The sequence below is a fragment of the Erythrolamprus reginae genome, chromosome 11 (assembly GCF_031021105.1).
Source record: "Erythrolamprus reginae isolate rEryReg1 chromosome 11, rEryReg1.hap1, whole genome shotgun sequence".
NCBI classification, from domain to species: Eukaryota; Metazoa; Chordata; class Lepidosauria; order Squamata; family Dipsadidae; genus Erythrolamprus; species Erythrolamprus reginae.
Window position 1 is genome coordinate 8,606,746 of NC_091960.1, and position 16,001 is coordinate 8,622,746.

Genomic DNA, 16,001 nt, shown 5'->3' on the forward strand with positions numbered 1-16,001 from the left:
AATCTTATGTGCACCCCGTTTTTGTAAAGAAAAAAAGGGGGGGGGCAATTTTTGGCAAAAATGGGGCTTTGGGAGGTCAAAAATGGCTATATTCGGCGTATAAAAATGGCTATATTCGGTTTATTCGCACCGACATTTCCACCCTCTTTTAGGGGGGTGGGGAAGGTACACCTTATATTCTGAAAAATACAGTGTGTGTGCGTGTATGTATGTATATATATGTATGTATATCAGGTCTGTTTTTTGCTTTTTACAATAGTTATTTTACCATTTTAGGAACCATATTTTTTTTATTTTATTTTAAAAAAAAATTCTGTTCAGAAGTGGGTCGAAGGGAAGGACACAAAATAGAGATTTCCTTTCTTTTTCCTGATTATTATTTTTTTTGAAACCTGAAATCCTAAAACACTGCTGAAGTTTAATTAAAAAATTATATAATATCAAAAACACACACACACACACACACACACAAAAAGCAAACCCTGTAGTCATTCAAACCACCACTATTGCCTTTCCTATCGACCTGGGTTTCCGCTATCGTACAAACACCGTACCTCTATACCAACGCGCTTTTAAACTAATAAAATAAAGGTTACTTACAAGAAAGAGGGTGGGGTGGGGTAAGAAAGTCCGGGAAGGGGAGGTGAACTTTTAGGGTGGTTTTGCCTAGTGCCTTAAAACAATGGGAAAGAAAAGAACGTGAGACAATGATTCCAAAACCTGTCGTGAATTGAGTTACGAGGACAGAGCAAAAAAAAACAAACAAGAGAAAAATTCGGCATCAGGACAAAAAAAAAAAGCAGCTTAAAAAAAAATCCCGCAGGTTGGATTTGCGAGTCCCCGGAAACCGAGATAAGAATTCCATACGGGATTTTTAAAAAATAATAATAATAAAAAAGCACCCACGTTGCCCGCAAATTCATAAGGATTTTTTTTTTTTCCGTTTTCCTTTCTTGCATAAGGCTGTTTGCAACCTCGTCGTGAAACGGTGTGCGCTCCCTGTCCGTAGGCAGTGTTCAAATGAAACTGGCGGGTTTGTGCGCGGAGTGTGTTTGTGTCAACCTGACCCAATGTATTTTCCCCCATTTCACCAGATGTACCTGTGGCAGTAGTGGGCTGCAGCATGGATGGCTTGCTATGTGGTTCCAGTAGGGAAAATGGAGATGCGCATAAACGTGCGCGCCCGTGTGAGATCCGGCTTCTGCACATATGCAGGAAGCAAAGTCCCATGCAAGGAGGTGAAGTTTTGCCAATTTTTGAATTTGTAAGAAACCGCCGAAAGCAGCCCAATCTCCCGTGCGCAAGCAATCTTGCATGAGATTTTGCGCAGAAGCTGAATCTTGTGCCGGCGCATGCACGCGCACACGCCGGACACTGGGAGCACCCTGGGAGTGCTGGCGGCAGGGAGCCCTTCACTGCCCTAGGGGCTGTGTTCACGTCCAAACAGAAGCGCCGCCTTCCGCAAAGCAAGATGCCGAAAAATGTGCAAAACAGATGAGAAAGAAAGAAAGAAAAAAGGAAGGAAGCAAGGAAGAAAAGAAAGAAAGAAAGAAAGAAAAAAGAAGGAAGGAAGCAAGGAAGAAAAGAAAGAAAGAAAGAAAAAAGAAGGAAGGAAGCAAGGAAGAAAAGAAAGAAAGAAGCAAGGAAGAAAAGAAAGAAAGAAAGAAGCAAGGAAGAAAAGAAAGAAAGAAAGAAAAAAGAAGGAAGCAAGCAAGCAAGGAAGAAAAGAAAGAAAGAAAGAAGCAAGGAAGAAAAGAAAGAAAGAAAAAAGAAGGAAGCAAGCAAGCAAGGAAGAAAAGAAAGAAAGAAAGAAAGAAGGAAGGATGGAAGGAAGGAAGGAAGGAAGGAAAAAAAAGATATAGCAGTTTTCTTTCCTTTTTTCCTTTTAAAACAGCCAAGCTCAAGGAAGATTTGTGCTCCCCACCCCACCCCATGTCCCCACCCAGGAAAAAGGGTGACGGAAGTCAGTGAACCTGTGTTAAAAACCTATTGTAAAAAATAATAATAATAATAATACAGGATTTTTTTTCTGTTGAATCTTAATACAGGGAAAAAGAAAGGGAAGGACGAGGGAAGAGGGACAAAGATGTATCTGATGAGAAGAAAGCCAGACGCCACCTTTTAGGGCAGTAGTAGCAAGGTACGGGGTAGAAAAGTCCCCCCCCCACTCCCACCCCCCACGAGTCTCCTGTGTCCCTCCTCTCTCCTGCCCCCCCTCCCTCCATCCTCAAAAACGCAAAGCGAGGCGGCAACGTTCATCCAGAGGTTGACGTTGGTTTCGCTGTGTCACTGTCATCCGGGAGGAGGATTCGGTTGATATATATATATAAAAAATAAAACAAAATGAAAAACAAAACAAAACAAAAACCCCAGAAGAATTGGGAGGCTGAGATTCGGCGTGTTAGGCAGAGGAAGAGAGGGCTACTGCCCTGGGGCGTCGCCCACCATTTCAATTCCGTGCTGTTGTAGCTGTGCTCTCAAAAGGGTGTTTTCGTTCTTCATCTGCTCGACCTGTGGAAATTGGGGAGGGTGGGGTGAGAGGGAGGGAGATAAGAGAAGAAAGGCAGAGTTTATCCAACTGGGGAAAAAAGTGGAGTCAAGAGAAAGGGAATGCAACTCGGGTGGCTGCGGGGAAAAAAGTACAGTGATACCTCGTCTTACAAACTTAATTGGTTCCGGGACGAGGTTCTTAAGGTGAAAAGTTTGTAAGACGGAACAATGTTTCCCATAGGAATCAATGGAAAAGCGATTAATGCGTGCAAGCGCAAAATTCACCCCCTTTGCAAGCCAAATAGCCCATTTTTGTGCTGCTGGGATTTCCCTGAGGCTCCCCTCCATGGGAAACCCCACCTCCGGACTTCTGTGTTTTTACGATGCTGCAGGGAAATCCCAGCATAGCAAAAACGAGTGCTTCACTGGCAACGGAAATCCGGTGGTGGGGTTTCCCAGCGAAGGGAGCATCAGTGAAATCGCAGCATCGCAAAAACACCGAAGTCCTCGAAACCCCACCTCCGGACCTCTGTGTTTTTGCGATGCTGCGATTTCACTGATGCTCCCCTCGCTGGGAAACCCCACCTCCGGACTTCCGTTGCCAGCGAAGTGCCCATTATCGCGCTACTGGGATTCTCCTGCTGGGATTCCCCTGTAGCATCACAAAAACACGGAAGTCCAGAGGTGGGGTTTCCCATGGAGGGGAGCCTCAGGGGAATCCCAGCAGCGCAAAAACGGGCGCTTTGCTGGCAATGGAAGTCCGGAGGGGGGGCATCTCAATGGCAGTGGTGGGTTTGTAAGATGAAAATAGTTTGTAAGAAGAGGCAAAAAAATCTTAAACCCCGAGTTTGTATCTCGAAAAGTTTGTATGATGAGGCGTTTGTAAGATGAGGTATCACTGTATAGGCACATCAGAATAACAAAGTTGGAAGGGACATGGTAGCTCTCCTAATCCAACCCCATGCTCAAGCAGCTGAAGTTGTACTTTTGCCGCATTTACAGATTTCCTCCAAGGCCGTGTGAAGCAGGACATCCTGACTTCTGCACCACTGCTATGGCCAGAGGTAGTAGCCCTCGTCTTACAACAGTTCACTTAGTGAACGATCAAAGTTATAACGAATCCCAGCGGCCGGTTAGGTCCCACAGAGTTGGCCTTCTCCGGGTCCCGTCGACTAAACAATGTCAGCTGGCGGGACCCAGGGGAAGAGCCTTCTCTGTGGTGGCCCCGACCCTCTGGAACCAGCTCCCCCCAGAGATTAGGATTGCCCCCACCCTCCTTGCCTTTCGTAAACTTCTTAAAACCCACCTCTGCCGCCAGGCATGGGGGAACTGAGACATCTCCCCTTGCCTATGTAGTTTTATGTATGGTATGTTTGTATGTATGATTTTTAAATAATGGGGCTTTTAGACTTTTAATGCTAGATTTGTTACTGTATATTGTTTTATCACTGTTGTGAGCCACCCCGAGTCTGCGGACAGGGGTGGCATACAAATCTAATAAATAATAATAATAATAATAATAATAATAATAATAATAATAATAACAACAATAATAATAACAACAGCACTGAAAAAAAGTGAAAACCCATAATCACGTGATCAAAATTCAGATACTTGGCAACATATTTATGACAGGTTGCAGTGTCCAGGAGTCTCGGGATTCCCCTTTAGTGACCTTCCAGGGAAAGCCAGATTCACTTAACAACCGGATTACTAACTTATCAACGGCACTGACTCACTTAACAACGGTGGCAAGAAAGTTCGCAAAATAGGGCAGGGGGGTCAAGCAGTGTTTCAACTTAGCATCAGAAATTGTGGACTCTGTAGCGGTTGAGGACAGCCTGCCGCAAATCCCAAAGTAAACAAAAGGAGAAAAAGGTGGGCTGAGCTACCTGTTGCCGTAGCAAGTCATTGTCCATCTGAAGCCTCTCGGCTTCCTTGAACGTCTCCTGCATTCGCTGGTTCGTCTGGCGCAGATCCCGGATGTAGTCGCAGGCTTTGGATAGGATGCCCCCTTTGCTCTGAAAGAGAGGAAAAACAAGGACCCAGCTCCACCACTGAGGTCCCTACTTTGCCTCACCTTGGATGGTGGGAAGGATCTTCCTAAAACCATAAGGGTTCTCCAAGGTCCTTCCTCCATCTTTACACACCTTAGAACCCAGTGGTGGGTTCCTATGGGTGCAGCCCAGACAACCCACTGATGGTGTAATAATCATAATAACAATAACAATAATAATCATCATCGTTACTCCTTTCGTTTACTAGATATGCAAAATAAAATGGTTGTTTAGCAATTAATTTGGGCAATTTATGATTTAGGTAGTGTTGTGGTTAGCTCTGCCCCAGCTCCTGCCCCAAGGACTGTGGATGTGGGGGAGACATCCACATGCTGCAGGCCTGTTTTGCTCCCCCCGGTGGAATCTGCTGATGAAGGCTCCTCTGACCAAGAAGACATGAGTGACAGGGAGGAGGAGAGTGTGGCAGACAGCCCAGGAGGAGATCAATCATCTGTATCATCCTTGGATTCTGAACAAGAATTAATGACACATCCACACATGCGTAGAGTGATGCATAGGAGAGAACAACTGAAGGATTATTACAAGAGAAAATGAGGTCACCTGTGGTTGGGTGGGGCTGCTGTAATTAGTGCTACAGATAAAAGTGCAGCCTGGTGTTTTAGCCTCATGGCAGTTTATCTGATTGATTGTTTCGTCAAGATCGTGGGTTTTGTGCTGTTCAAGATTGTGCGTGGACTCTCTGGACTTTAGAATTGGACTCAATTTCCCAGTTATTGGGTGAGCAATTGGATTGCATTTAACCTTTGACTTGTGTGTACCAGAAAATCCCTTTGACATTTTAAAAAGGGAGCTGTTTCTGTTTTTCTGTTTATAAAAACTTTTGGGTTTTCCTTTTATCATGTGGTGTGTGTCTTCCTGGACTAATTACCCTGTAGTTACGGGCGGTTGAAACACACCGGCAGAATAGGTAGTATGATTGAAATTAATAAAGATTTAGGTGACAACATATAACATAGCAATTAGAACTAATAGGCTGATAAAATAAAATAAGCTGTAGCAATAATGTCAACAGGGTACTTTGGCAAATGTGTATACTGTTGTTTAAGACTTGATATATAATCGTAACTGAAAGACGATATCTATATGTTTGTATAGGTCATGTTTTGTTTTTTGTTTCTGTTTATTTTGTGGTATTTATGAAGTTTTCTTAATGTAAATAAGCTGTGCTGTGGCACAAATGATCCACTGGAACTTGTGCCGGAACTACCATTTACCAGTGGCAAAGAACTGGTGGGATCATAAGCCCAAAAAAGTGGTCGAAAATGAGCAAGCAAAACTACTGTGGGACTTCCGACTTTAGACTGACCAAATTCTGAAGCATAACACACCAGACATCATGATTGTGGAGAAAAAGAAAGTATGGATCATCGACATCGCAATCCCAGGGGACAGCAGAATTGAGGAGAAGCAGCTAGAGAAATTTGCAAAATATGAAGATTGCTCTCCCTGTCAGAAAAATTCTCCTTGCTTCTCAGTTGAATCTCTCCTTGATCAGTTTCTGTTCTGCCTGACTGGGCTCAGGCAATTAGTAACAGTCCAAGGAAAAGAAAGCAAACGCACACGTACTTTTCTAATCAGCCAACTTGTATTAAACAAACAAAAAAGGGTTAACCAAAACAGTCCTTGTTGTCAGGAATAAACTATAGTGCAAGGCGTAAATCAGCCAAATACAAAGCACAGGAAAAAGCAAACAAAAACAACCTGCACGTAGCAGAAACGTTTCAGGAGTCCTTTGGATCTTGGAGTCTCGAGAGCAAACAGCTATTCTCAGAGGTTTCACCTCCCACGTGCCTGAAAAGGCTGAGTTGAAATCCAAAGGCACGGAACAGAAACTTCAGAGCAGGAACCACAAAGTCACACAGATAAACAGCCAGTTTGCCTTTTGCCTCTATTCCCTTTTATACCTTTAGCCCTCATTAAGGGAACCACACCCAGCCCTCAGTATAAGAACCACACCCAGCCCAGGTGCTACTTTGATCACTGGTAATATTCCTTTAATTGAGCCCTCCTTTGCATGGCTCTTCGGCTACGCATGTCTATGAGCTGGTCTGCAGAGGAATCCAAGGAAGATAGACTGTCTGATTGACTGCCTGCCAAATCCCCTGGGCTGTCTGCTGGGTCCTGCGTGCTGTCTGCCAACTCCTCTGAACCAGTGGTCTCATCCTCATGGCTGTCTGCCACGTCTTCCTGGCTGTCAGCCAGGCTTTCGCACTCACTTTGTGCCGCATCTCTCCCATCTGTGGGAGCAACGGCTGGCCAAAGCCCAAACACAACAGTTTCCAGCCATTATTCCTTGTTTGACCTTCAGCTGCTTTGGAAAATAGCTTGACAACCCCCCACACACACCCCGTGGAAACCCCTCAGATATTGGAACAATGCTATCATATCTCCCCTGGTCCTTCTCTTCACTAGACTAGTCATACTTAGTAGAAGTATCAGGGAAACTGATAACGAACTAAAAAGCTGGTTAAATCCATCTATAGGCAGGCCAAGGATGCTGTAATTATCCAAAACGAGATAACCAACAGGGAAAATTCATCTGGGAGAAACAATCATCAGACAAATCCTCCAAACTTGTTGGCACCACGGAAGGGTGCGATTTGGGGCATCTCCTTATGAGAGAATCCTAACATCTTCCCAAAGCATTGTGCCTCCCCACTCCTCCCAGTAACCGCATCTCACCGCCCCTGTCTTGGTGTTGTCTGTATTGCAGTCTGGAATGATTTTTGACAGCTGTACGATCCAATTGTTGATCTTGTCCCGCCTCCTCCGTTCAACTTTAAAGAGAAAGAGGGGGGGGAGGGGGGGGAATAAGACACTGATCAAACATGACAACCTGACAATAACGAGTCTACGGAGAGGGGTGGCATACAAATCCAATAAATAAAATAAATAAAATAAAACATGTGAAGGGATGGGATGATTGGCTTTGGAGGAAAAGAAACAGGCCCCCACGCAGCTCTAGAAATGAACAATTGAAGGTTGGATCTAATCTGAGCAACCGGTGTTTCCCTCGGATGTTGCTGAACTACAATTCTCAGCATTCATTCATTCGTTCATTCATTCATTCATTTCAGGAATAGGCAAAGTTGGCTCTTCTACGACTTGTGGACTTCAACTCCCAGAATTCCTGAGCCAATCATGCTAGCTCAGGAATTCTGGGAGTTGAAGTCCACATGTCATAGAAGAGCCAACTTTTCCGACTCCTGAGTTAGTTACATAAATTTATAGGCCGCCCTTTTCCTTGTGGACTCGGGGCGGTGTACAACAATTATTATTATTATTATTATTATTATTATTATTATTATTATTATTATTATTATTATTATTTATTGGATTTGTATGCCGCCCCTCTCTGCAGACTCGGGCAGCTAACAACAATGACAAAAAACAACATGTAACAATCCAATTTAATAAAACAATTAAAAACCCTTATTATAAAAACCAAACATAGACACAAACATACCATGCATAACTTGTAATAGCCTAGGGGGAAAGGATAACTTAACTCCCCCATGCCTGGCGACAAAGGTGGGTCTTGAGTAATTTGCGAAAGACAAGGAGGGTGGGGGCCGTTCTAATCTCTGGGGGGAGTTGATTCCAGAGGGCCGGGGCCGCCACAGAGAAGGCTCTTCCCCTGGGGCCCGCCAAACAACATTGTTTGGTCGATGGGACCCGGAGAAGGCCAACTCTGTGGGACCTTATTGGCCGCTGCGGTAGAAGGCGGTTCCGGATGTATTCTGGCCCAATGCCCAACAATACAAAGTACAAAGATAAAGATACAATTTAAAACCCCAATATTGAACATTTATACATCATTCATTCAATCTACTGGCCGGAGCAGAGTATAACACTCAATGGCCCCCAGGCCTGCTGGCAGAGCCGTGTTTTTAAGGCCTTTAAGAAAGGTCAGAAGTGTGGGGGCAGTGCGAATCTCTGAGCGGAGTTGATTCCAGAGGACCAGAGCCACCACAGAGAAGGCCCTTCCCCATGGCTCTTCCCCACAAGGCTTACCTTCATTATGCTGAGCTCTTCGCCTCTCGTCTCGGGGCGTCCGTGTCCCGTCCATTTTCCTAGAATTTCAAGGAAGGGAGATGAACGAACCAGAAGCAAAGCAGCTTCCAGAAACCCTGTTCCCATCTCAGAACTGACAAAACGTTTTCTTATTTGTTTTATACACAGCTCAAAAAAAACCCCCTGAATGCAAGGGGACATCCCCTATTCCCATTGGAGGCTAATAATAATAATATATATTATAAGATATATTCTTATTGTGCCCAGAGGGGAAAATACACTGCTCAAAAAAAATAAAGGGAACGCTTAAACAGCACAATATAACTCCAAGTAAATCAAACTTCTGTGAAATCAAACTGTCCACTTAGGAAGCAACAATTGATTGACAATCAATTTCACCTGCTATTGTTTCACATTCAACTTTGTACAGAACAAAGTATTCAATGAGAATATTTCATTCATTCAAATCTAGGATGTGTTATTTGAATGTTCCCTTTGTTTTTTTGAGCAGTATATACAGTGATCCCTCGAGTATCGCGAGGGTTACGTTCCAAGACCCCTCGCGATACTCGATTTTTTGCGATATAGTGGTGCGGAAGTAAAAACACCATCTGCGCATGCGCGCCCTTTTTCCATGGCCGCGCATGCGCAGATGGTGGAGTTTGCGTGGGCGGCGGGGAAGACCCAGGGAAGGTTTCTTCGGCCGCCCAGCAGCTGATCTGCTCGGCAGCGCCGCAGCAGCGAGGAGCCGAAGATCGGGGTTTCCCCGCCGCCCACGCAAAGGGGAAACCCCGATCTTCGGCTCCTCGCTGCTGCCCGCCCGCCGCTCACTCGCCCGCCCGCCGCTCGAGAGCAAGAGGAGGAGAGATAGAGAAAGAGAGAAAAGGAAAGAAAGAGATGAGAGAGGGAGGAAGAGAGTGTGAGAGAGGAAGAAGCAAGAGAAAGAGAGAGAGAAAGATGAGAAAGGAAGAGAGTGACGTCATCGGGTGGGAAAAATCGCGATATAGCGTTTCGCGAAGATCGAGATAGCGAAAATCGAGGGATCACTGTATTAGTATATATGCATATTATATATTATATCATATTACTGTAGTTTTCAGAATATAAGACACACCTTTTTCCTCCCTAACAGAGGTTGAAAATTCAGGTGCGTCTTATACTCTGAATGTAGCTTTTTTCAAAGCTATTTTTCCCCAGCCCTAACTAGGTGCTAACAATCTCCCCAGCTCTTCCCTTGCAGGTTCTTTCATCGTTACTCTTTGCGAAGAATGTTTTCCAAGCCCTAAGTCTTTGCATGTTTTTTTCATTGCTCTAACTTGCTCCAAATGTTTTATTTCCAGCCCTAACCAGGTACTAATGATGTTCCCAGCTCTTACCCACTTGCAAGCTCTTTCATTGTTACTCTCTGTCAAGAATGTTTTCCAAGCCCTAAATCTTTGCAGTTTTTTTTTTCATTGCTCTACTTGCTCCAAATATTTCTTTCCAGCCCTAATGATTTTCCCAGCTCTTACTGGCTCGCAAGCTCTTTCATTGTTACTCTCTCCAAATAAGGTTTTTTTTAAAGCCCTAACCAGGGGATAAAATACTGTGCTGAAGCTGACCAGACTAAGGATGCTAGCCAGATGAATATCTGGTAAGCAGATTCTTTTCCCTATTCTCCTCCCCCCAAAACAAGGTGCATCTTATACTCCGAAAAATACGGTGTACAGTGCTACCTCTACTTTAGAACGCCTCTACTTAAGAGCTTTTCTAGATAAGAACTGGGTGTTCAAGATTTTTTTGCCTCTACTTAAGAACCATTTTCTACTTAAGAACCTGAGCCCGGAAAAATTTCCCAGGAAATTTGAGAGCGGCATGAAGGCCTGGCCAGTTCCCTGCCATTCCCCCTTAAATCCCGACCATCTCAGGCTTTTCTGGGCTGCCAGAGGAGCCTTTCGGTGGTGCTTAAGGAGGCTTTGGCAGTCCAGGGCGAACGGAGCGTTTTCCTTTCTCTGGGTGCTTGGAGAGGGAATAAACCTCTGCCAGCACCCAGAGAAAATGCTCCCTTCACTCTGGGCAGCCCAGAGTGAACGGAGCGTTTTCCTTTCTCTGGGTGCTTGGAGAGGGAATAAACCTCTGCCAGCACCCAGAGAAAATGCTCCCTTCACTCTGGGCAGCCCAGAGTGAACGGAGCGTTTTCCTTTCTCTGGGTGCTTGGAGAGGGAATAAACCTCTGCCAGCACCCAGAGAAAATGCTCCCTTCACTCTGGGCAGCCCAGAGTGAACGGAGCGTTTTCCTTTCTCTGGGTGCTTGGAGAGGGAATAAACCTCTGCCAGCACCCAGAGAAAATGCTCCCTTCACTCTGGGCAGCCCAGAGTGAACGGAGCGTTTTCCTTTCTCTGGGTGCTTGGAGAGGGAATAAACCTCTGCCAGCACCCAGAGAAAATGCTCCCTTCACTCTGGGCAGCCCAGAGTGAACGGAGCGTTTTCCTTTCTCTGGGTGCTTGGAGAGGGAATAAACCTCTGCCAGCACCCAGAGAAAATGCTCCCTTCACTCTGGGCAGCCCAGAGTGAACGGAGCATTTTCCTTTCTCTGGGTGCTGCCTCAGAGTCCCCCCCTCTTTTTTTAAGCCTTAAAATTTGGGATTTTTTTATTCCCCTCCCCTTCTTCCTTCAGCAGCGACTGTCCTCCTCCTCTCCTTCCTCCTCCTCCCACCCAAATTCCGAGCTTTTATTTCTTTCCTAATGGGTTGGCACGCATTATTTGCTTTTACATTGATTCCTATGGGAAAAATTGCTTCTACTTACAAACTTTTCTACTTAAGAACCTGGTCACGGAACGAATTAAGTTCTTAAGTAGAGGTACCACTGTATATTTCTCTCCTTCCTTGCCCTCCCCCACAACCAAACTACAGAATGCCCAGAACTTCCCCGACTGCAAGACCTTGTTTGAAACTTCCAAGTTTTTGCCTGAAGAAATACGTACGGGGAATAGGGGTGGGTGCGGGGGGCTATGGTACGTTGCGTTCCGGTCTGCAACACGTCTTGTGGGGTCATCATCACGTAGAACTGACCTGAAGGAGCAACGTGGAGAGAAGGTATTACGCCACCAAAGGAATGACAAAAAATGGGCAAAGAGGATGCCTGTAAGAGTTGCACTGCGCTGCAATATTTTCCTTAAAGAGCAAAGGAAAAACTTATAATATGTAAATAGAGACATTGCTCTTGAGTTTAAACGGTATATTTGTATTTGTATTTATTAGATTTGTATGCCGCCCCTCTCCGAAGACTCGGGGCGGCTAACAACAATATAAAAAGACAATGTAAACAAATCTAATATTAAAAACAATCTAAATAACCCCCAATTTAAAGAACCAATCATACATACAAGCATACCACGTATAAATTCTATAAGCCTAGGGGGAAGGGAAATTTCAATTCCCCCATGCCTGACGAAAGAGGTGGATTTTAAGGAGCTTACGAAACGCAAGGAGGGTGGGGGCAACTCTGATATCTGGGGGGAGCTGGTTCCAGAGGGTCGGGGCCGCCACAGAGAAGGCTCTTCCCCTGGGTCCCGCTCTTCCTCTTGGAACACACCGTGAGCGCCAGCGGCTAGCAGCACATCACTGACTATAACTATAGACTTCTAGCTAGGTAGTAGCCTTGAACTAGTCTGGGCTTCATGGTCAATGACCGGGGATTGTAGGGGTGGTAGTCCAAGAGATGCAGAGACCATCCAAGCCACCCCAAACTTTCTGGCGTCCCTGATTTTCTACCTCCAGCTTGTGTCAACGACTGATCGGTTGTCTGCACGGAAACCGCCGTGGCATCGCCCACCGTGGACGCAGGGAAGTAGGCGAAGCGGGCTTCGGCGCTGACAGCATCTGTGGCCGGGCTCCCACCGTTACTGAAAGGGTTCTGAATCACAGCCTGGAAGCAGAAGAAGACACAGTTGTTTGTCTGTGGCAGCAAACCACCCAAAGTGAGATAAAACATCCAGAAGAGAAGGATTTAGGGGCGGTGATTTCTGACAGTCTCAACATGGGTGAACAGTGCGGTCAGGCAGTAGGGAAAGCGAGTAGGATGCTTGGCTGCATAGTTAGAGGTATAACAAGCAGGAAGAGGGAGATTGTGACCCTGCTGTATAGAGCGCTGGTGAGACCACATTTGGAATATAGTGGTACCTCATGATACGAACCCCTCGCCATATGGACAATCCGAGATACGAACCCGGGGTTTGGAAATTTTTGGCCTCTTCTTACGAACTTTTTCCATCTTACGAACCTACCGCCGCCGCTGAGAAGCCCCGCCACCCGGCTGTCACCTTTTGAAACAGCCGGGGGGCTTCTCAGCGTCCTCCTGAACCCGAACGCCAAACCCGAACTTCCGGGTTAGGCATTCAGGAGGCCGCCGAGAAGCCCCCTAGCTGTTTCAAAAGGTGACAGCCGGGCAGCGGCGCTTATCGGCGGCCTCCCGAATGCCGAACCCAGAGGTTCGGCAAAAGTTCGGGTTCAGGACGTCGCTGAGAAGCCCCGCTGCCCGGCTGTCGCTTTTTGAAACAGCCGGGGGGCTTCTCAGCATCCTCCCGAACTCGAACACCAAACCCAAACTTCTGGGTTCGGCGTTCAGGAGGCCACCGAGAAGCCCCCCGGCTGTTTCAAAAGGTGACAGCCGGGCGGCGGGGCTTCTCGGTGGCCTCCCGAACGCCGAACCCAGAAGTTCGGCAAAAGTTCGGGTTCGGGAGGCCGCTGAGAAGCCCCGCTGCCCGGCTGTCGCTTTTTGAAACAACCGGGGGTCTTCTCAGCATCCTCCCAAACCCAAACGCCAAACCCAAACTTCCGGGTTCGGCGTTCAGGAGGCCGCCGAAAAGCCCCCCAGCTGTTTCAAAAGATGACAGCCGGGCGGCGGGGCTTCTCGGCGGCCACCCGAACCCGAACTTTTGCTGAACTTCCGGGTTTGGCATTGGGAGAACGCTGAGAAACGCCTGGCTGTTTCAAAAGGTGGCAGCCGGGCGGTGGCGTTTTTTTGCGTTTTTTTTTTCCGTTGCACGCATTAATTCATTTTACATTGTTTCCTATGGGAAACAATGTTTTGTCTTACGAACTTTTCACCTTACGAACCTCCCCCGGGAACCAATTAGGTTCGTAAGACAAGGTATTACTGTACTATGTCCAATTCTGGTAACCTCACCTACAAAAAGATAAAATTGAACGGGTCCAAAGACAGGCTACAAGAATGGTGGAAGGTCTTAAGCATAAAACCTGTCAGGAAAGACTTAATGAACTCAATCTGTATAGTCTGGAGGACAGAACGATGATCGAAACATTTAAATATGTTAAAGGGCTAAATAGGGTTCAGGAGGGAAGGGTTTTCAATAGGGAAGTGAACACAAGAACAAGGGGGCACAATCTGAGGTTTGTTGGGGGAAAAGATCAGAAGCAACGTGAGAAAATATTATTTGACTGAAAGAGTAGCAGATGCTTGGAACAAACTTCCAGCAGACGTGGTTGGTAAATTCACAGAAACTGAATGTAAACGTGCCTGGGATAAACATAGATAAAATACAGGAAATAGATGGACCATGAGGTCTTTTTTTGCCGTCAATCTTCTATGTTTCCATATTTCTATGTTTCTAAATAATGGATACCCGAAACAGGATAAATAATGGATAAAAAACAAAGGGAAGACTTGAATCCACTACGGGAAGGGAAGACTGGTCCAGAAAATAAAAACCCTGGTTTTTATTCATAACTGGCTAAGGCTGATGTGAGTGGCAGGCCGGTCGACAGCTGGGGCTAGACATTAGGAGAAGTCAATGAAATCAAGACTTCGTGCAGACTAGGAAATCAATACACAGTCCGGGAACGGATTTAGAAAAACAAGGAAGAGGAAAGCCAGGAGTGTAGATAGATATGAATGATTAACTGAAGGTAGGTACTGCCCTCTTGTGTTAAGAATGGGTAACGGATTAAAAAAGATCCAGTTTGGTCCAATGATTTAAGGCATTGTTTCCCAACCTTGCCAACTTGAAGATATTTGGACTTCAACTCCCAGAATTCCCCAGCCAGCATTCGCTGGCTGGGGAATTCTGGGAGTTGAAGTCCAAATATCTTCAAGTTGCCAAGGTTGGGAAACACTGATTTAAGGTACCAGGCTAGAAAGTGAGAGACCATGAATTCTAGTCCTGCTTTAGGCGCAAAGCCAGCCGCCTTCTCTCAGCCTCAGGAAACAGGCAATGGCAAATCACTCCTGGGAAAAAAAAATTGCTAAGAAATGTGCATGCCTAACCATCGGTCTGCCCGCGAGAATTGTTGGAACCGTGAAAAAGACAAAAGTCATTGAAAATGAAGAAGGCAAAGTACTTAAAATTCAACATAATTCAGCACCTGCCACACAATGCCACAGGCTTACCGTATTTTTCGGAGTATAAGATGCAACTTTTCCTCCCTAAAAGAGGCTGAAAATTCAAGTACTCGGAATGTAGCTTTTTTCAAAGCCTTTTTCTCCCCAGCTCTAACTAAGTGCTAACGATCTTCCAAGCTCTTACCTTGCAAGTTCTTTCGTTGTTACTCTTTGCGGATAATGTTTTCCAAGCCTTAAGTCTTTGCACGGTTTTTTCCATTGCTCTAACTTGCTCCAAATATTTCTCTCCAGACCTAAACAGGTGCTAACAATGTTCCCAGCTCTTATCAGCTTGCAAGCTCTTTCATTGTTACTCTTTGCGGATAATGTTTTCCAAGCCTTAAGTCTTTGCACGTTTTTTTCCATTGCTCTAACTTGCTCCAAACATTTCTCTCCAGTCCTAAACAGGTGCTAACAATGTTCCCAGCTCTTATCAGCTTGCAAGCTCTTTCATTGTTACTCTTTGCGGATAATGTTTTCCAAGCCTTAAGTCTTTGCACGGTTTTTTCCATTGCTCTAACTTGCTCCAAATATTTCTCTCCAGACCTAAACAGGTGCTAACAATGTTCCCAGCTCTTATCAGCTTGCAAGCTCTTTCATTGTTACTCTATGTCAAGAATGTTTTCCAAACCCGAAGTCTTTATAGGGTATTTTTTTCCAGCCCTAACTAGGTGCTAATGATTTTCCCAGCTCTTACTAACTTGCAGACTCTTTCATTGTTACTCTCTCCGAATAAGGTTTTTTAAAAGCCCTAACCAGGACATAAAATAATGTGCTGAAGATGACCAGACTAAGGACGCTAGCCAGATGAATACCTGGTAAGCAGATTCTTTTTCCTGTTTTCCTCCCCAAAAATTAAGGTGCGTCTTATTTTTTTTATTTACTTTATTTATTTATTTATTTGATTTGTATGCCCCCCCTCTCTGTAGACTCGGGGCGGCTAACAACAATAATAAGACAATATAAACAAATCTAATATTTAAGTTTAAGTTAAATTTAAAAACCCTAATTTGAGAAACCAATCATACATACAGACA

The 16,001-nt window shown here is 45.4% G+C and overlaps 1 protein-coding gene across 1 annotated transcript in view; it reads right to left on the minus strand.

Moving 5' to 3' along the window:
- Positions 1-270: 270 nt before the first annotated feature.
- USF2 (upstream transcription factor 2, c-fos interacting) overlaps positions 271-16,001 on the minus strand; it is a 36,575-nt gene continuing 20,844 nt past the window's right edge. The window contains exons 5-10 of the mRNA XM_070764693.1: positions 12,339-12,492; positions 11,549-11,636; positions 8,583-8,641; positions 7,251-7,345; positions 4,383-4,511; positions 271-2,511 (exon numbers count right to left, since the gene is read on the minus strand). Coding sequence (XP_070620794.1) covers positions 2,422-2,511; positions 4,383-4,511; positions 7,251-7,345; positions 8,583-8,641; positions 11,549-11,636; positions 12,339-12,492 — 615 coding nt within the window. The 3' untranslated portion in view covers positions 271-2,421. The remainder of the gene's footprint in view (positions 2,512-4,382; positions 4,512-7,250; positions 7,346-8,582; positions 8,642-11,548; positions 11,637-12,338; positions 12,493-16,001) is intronic.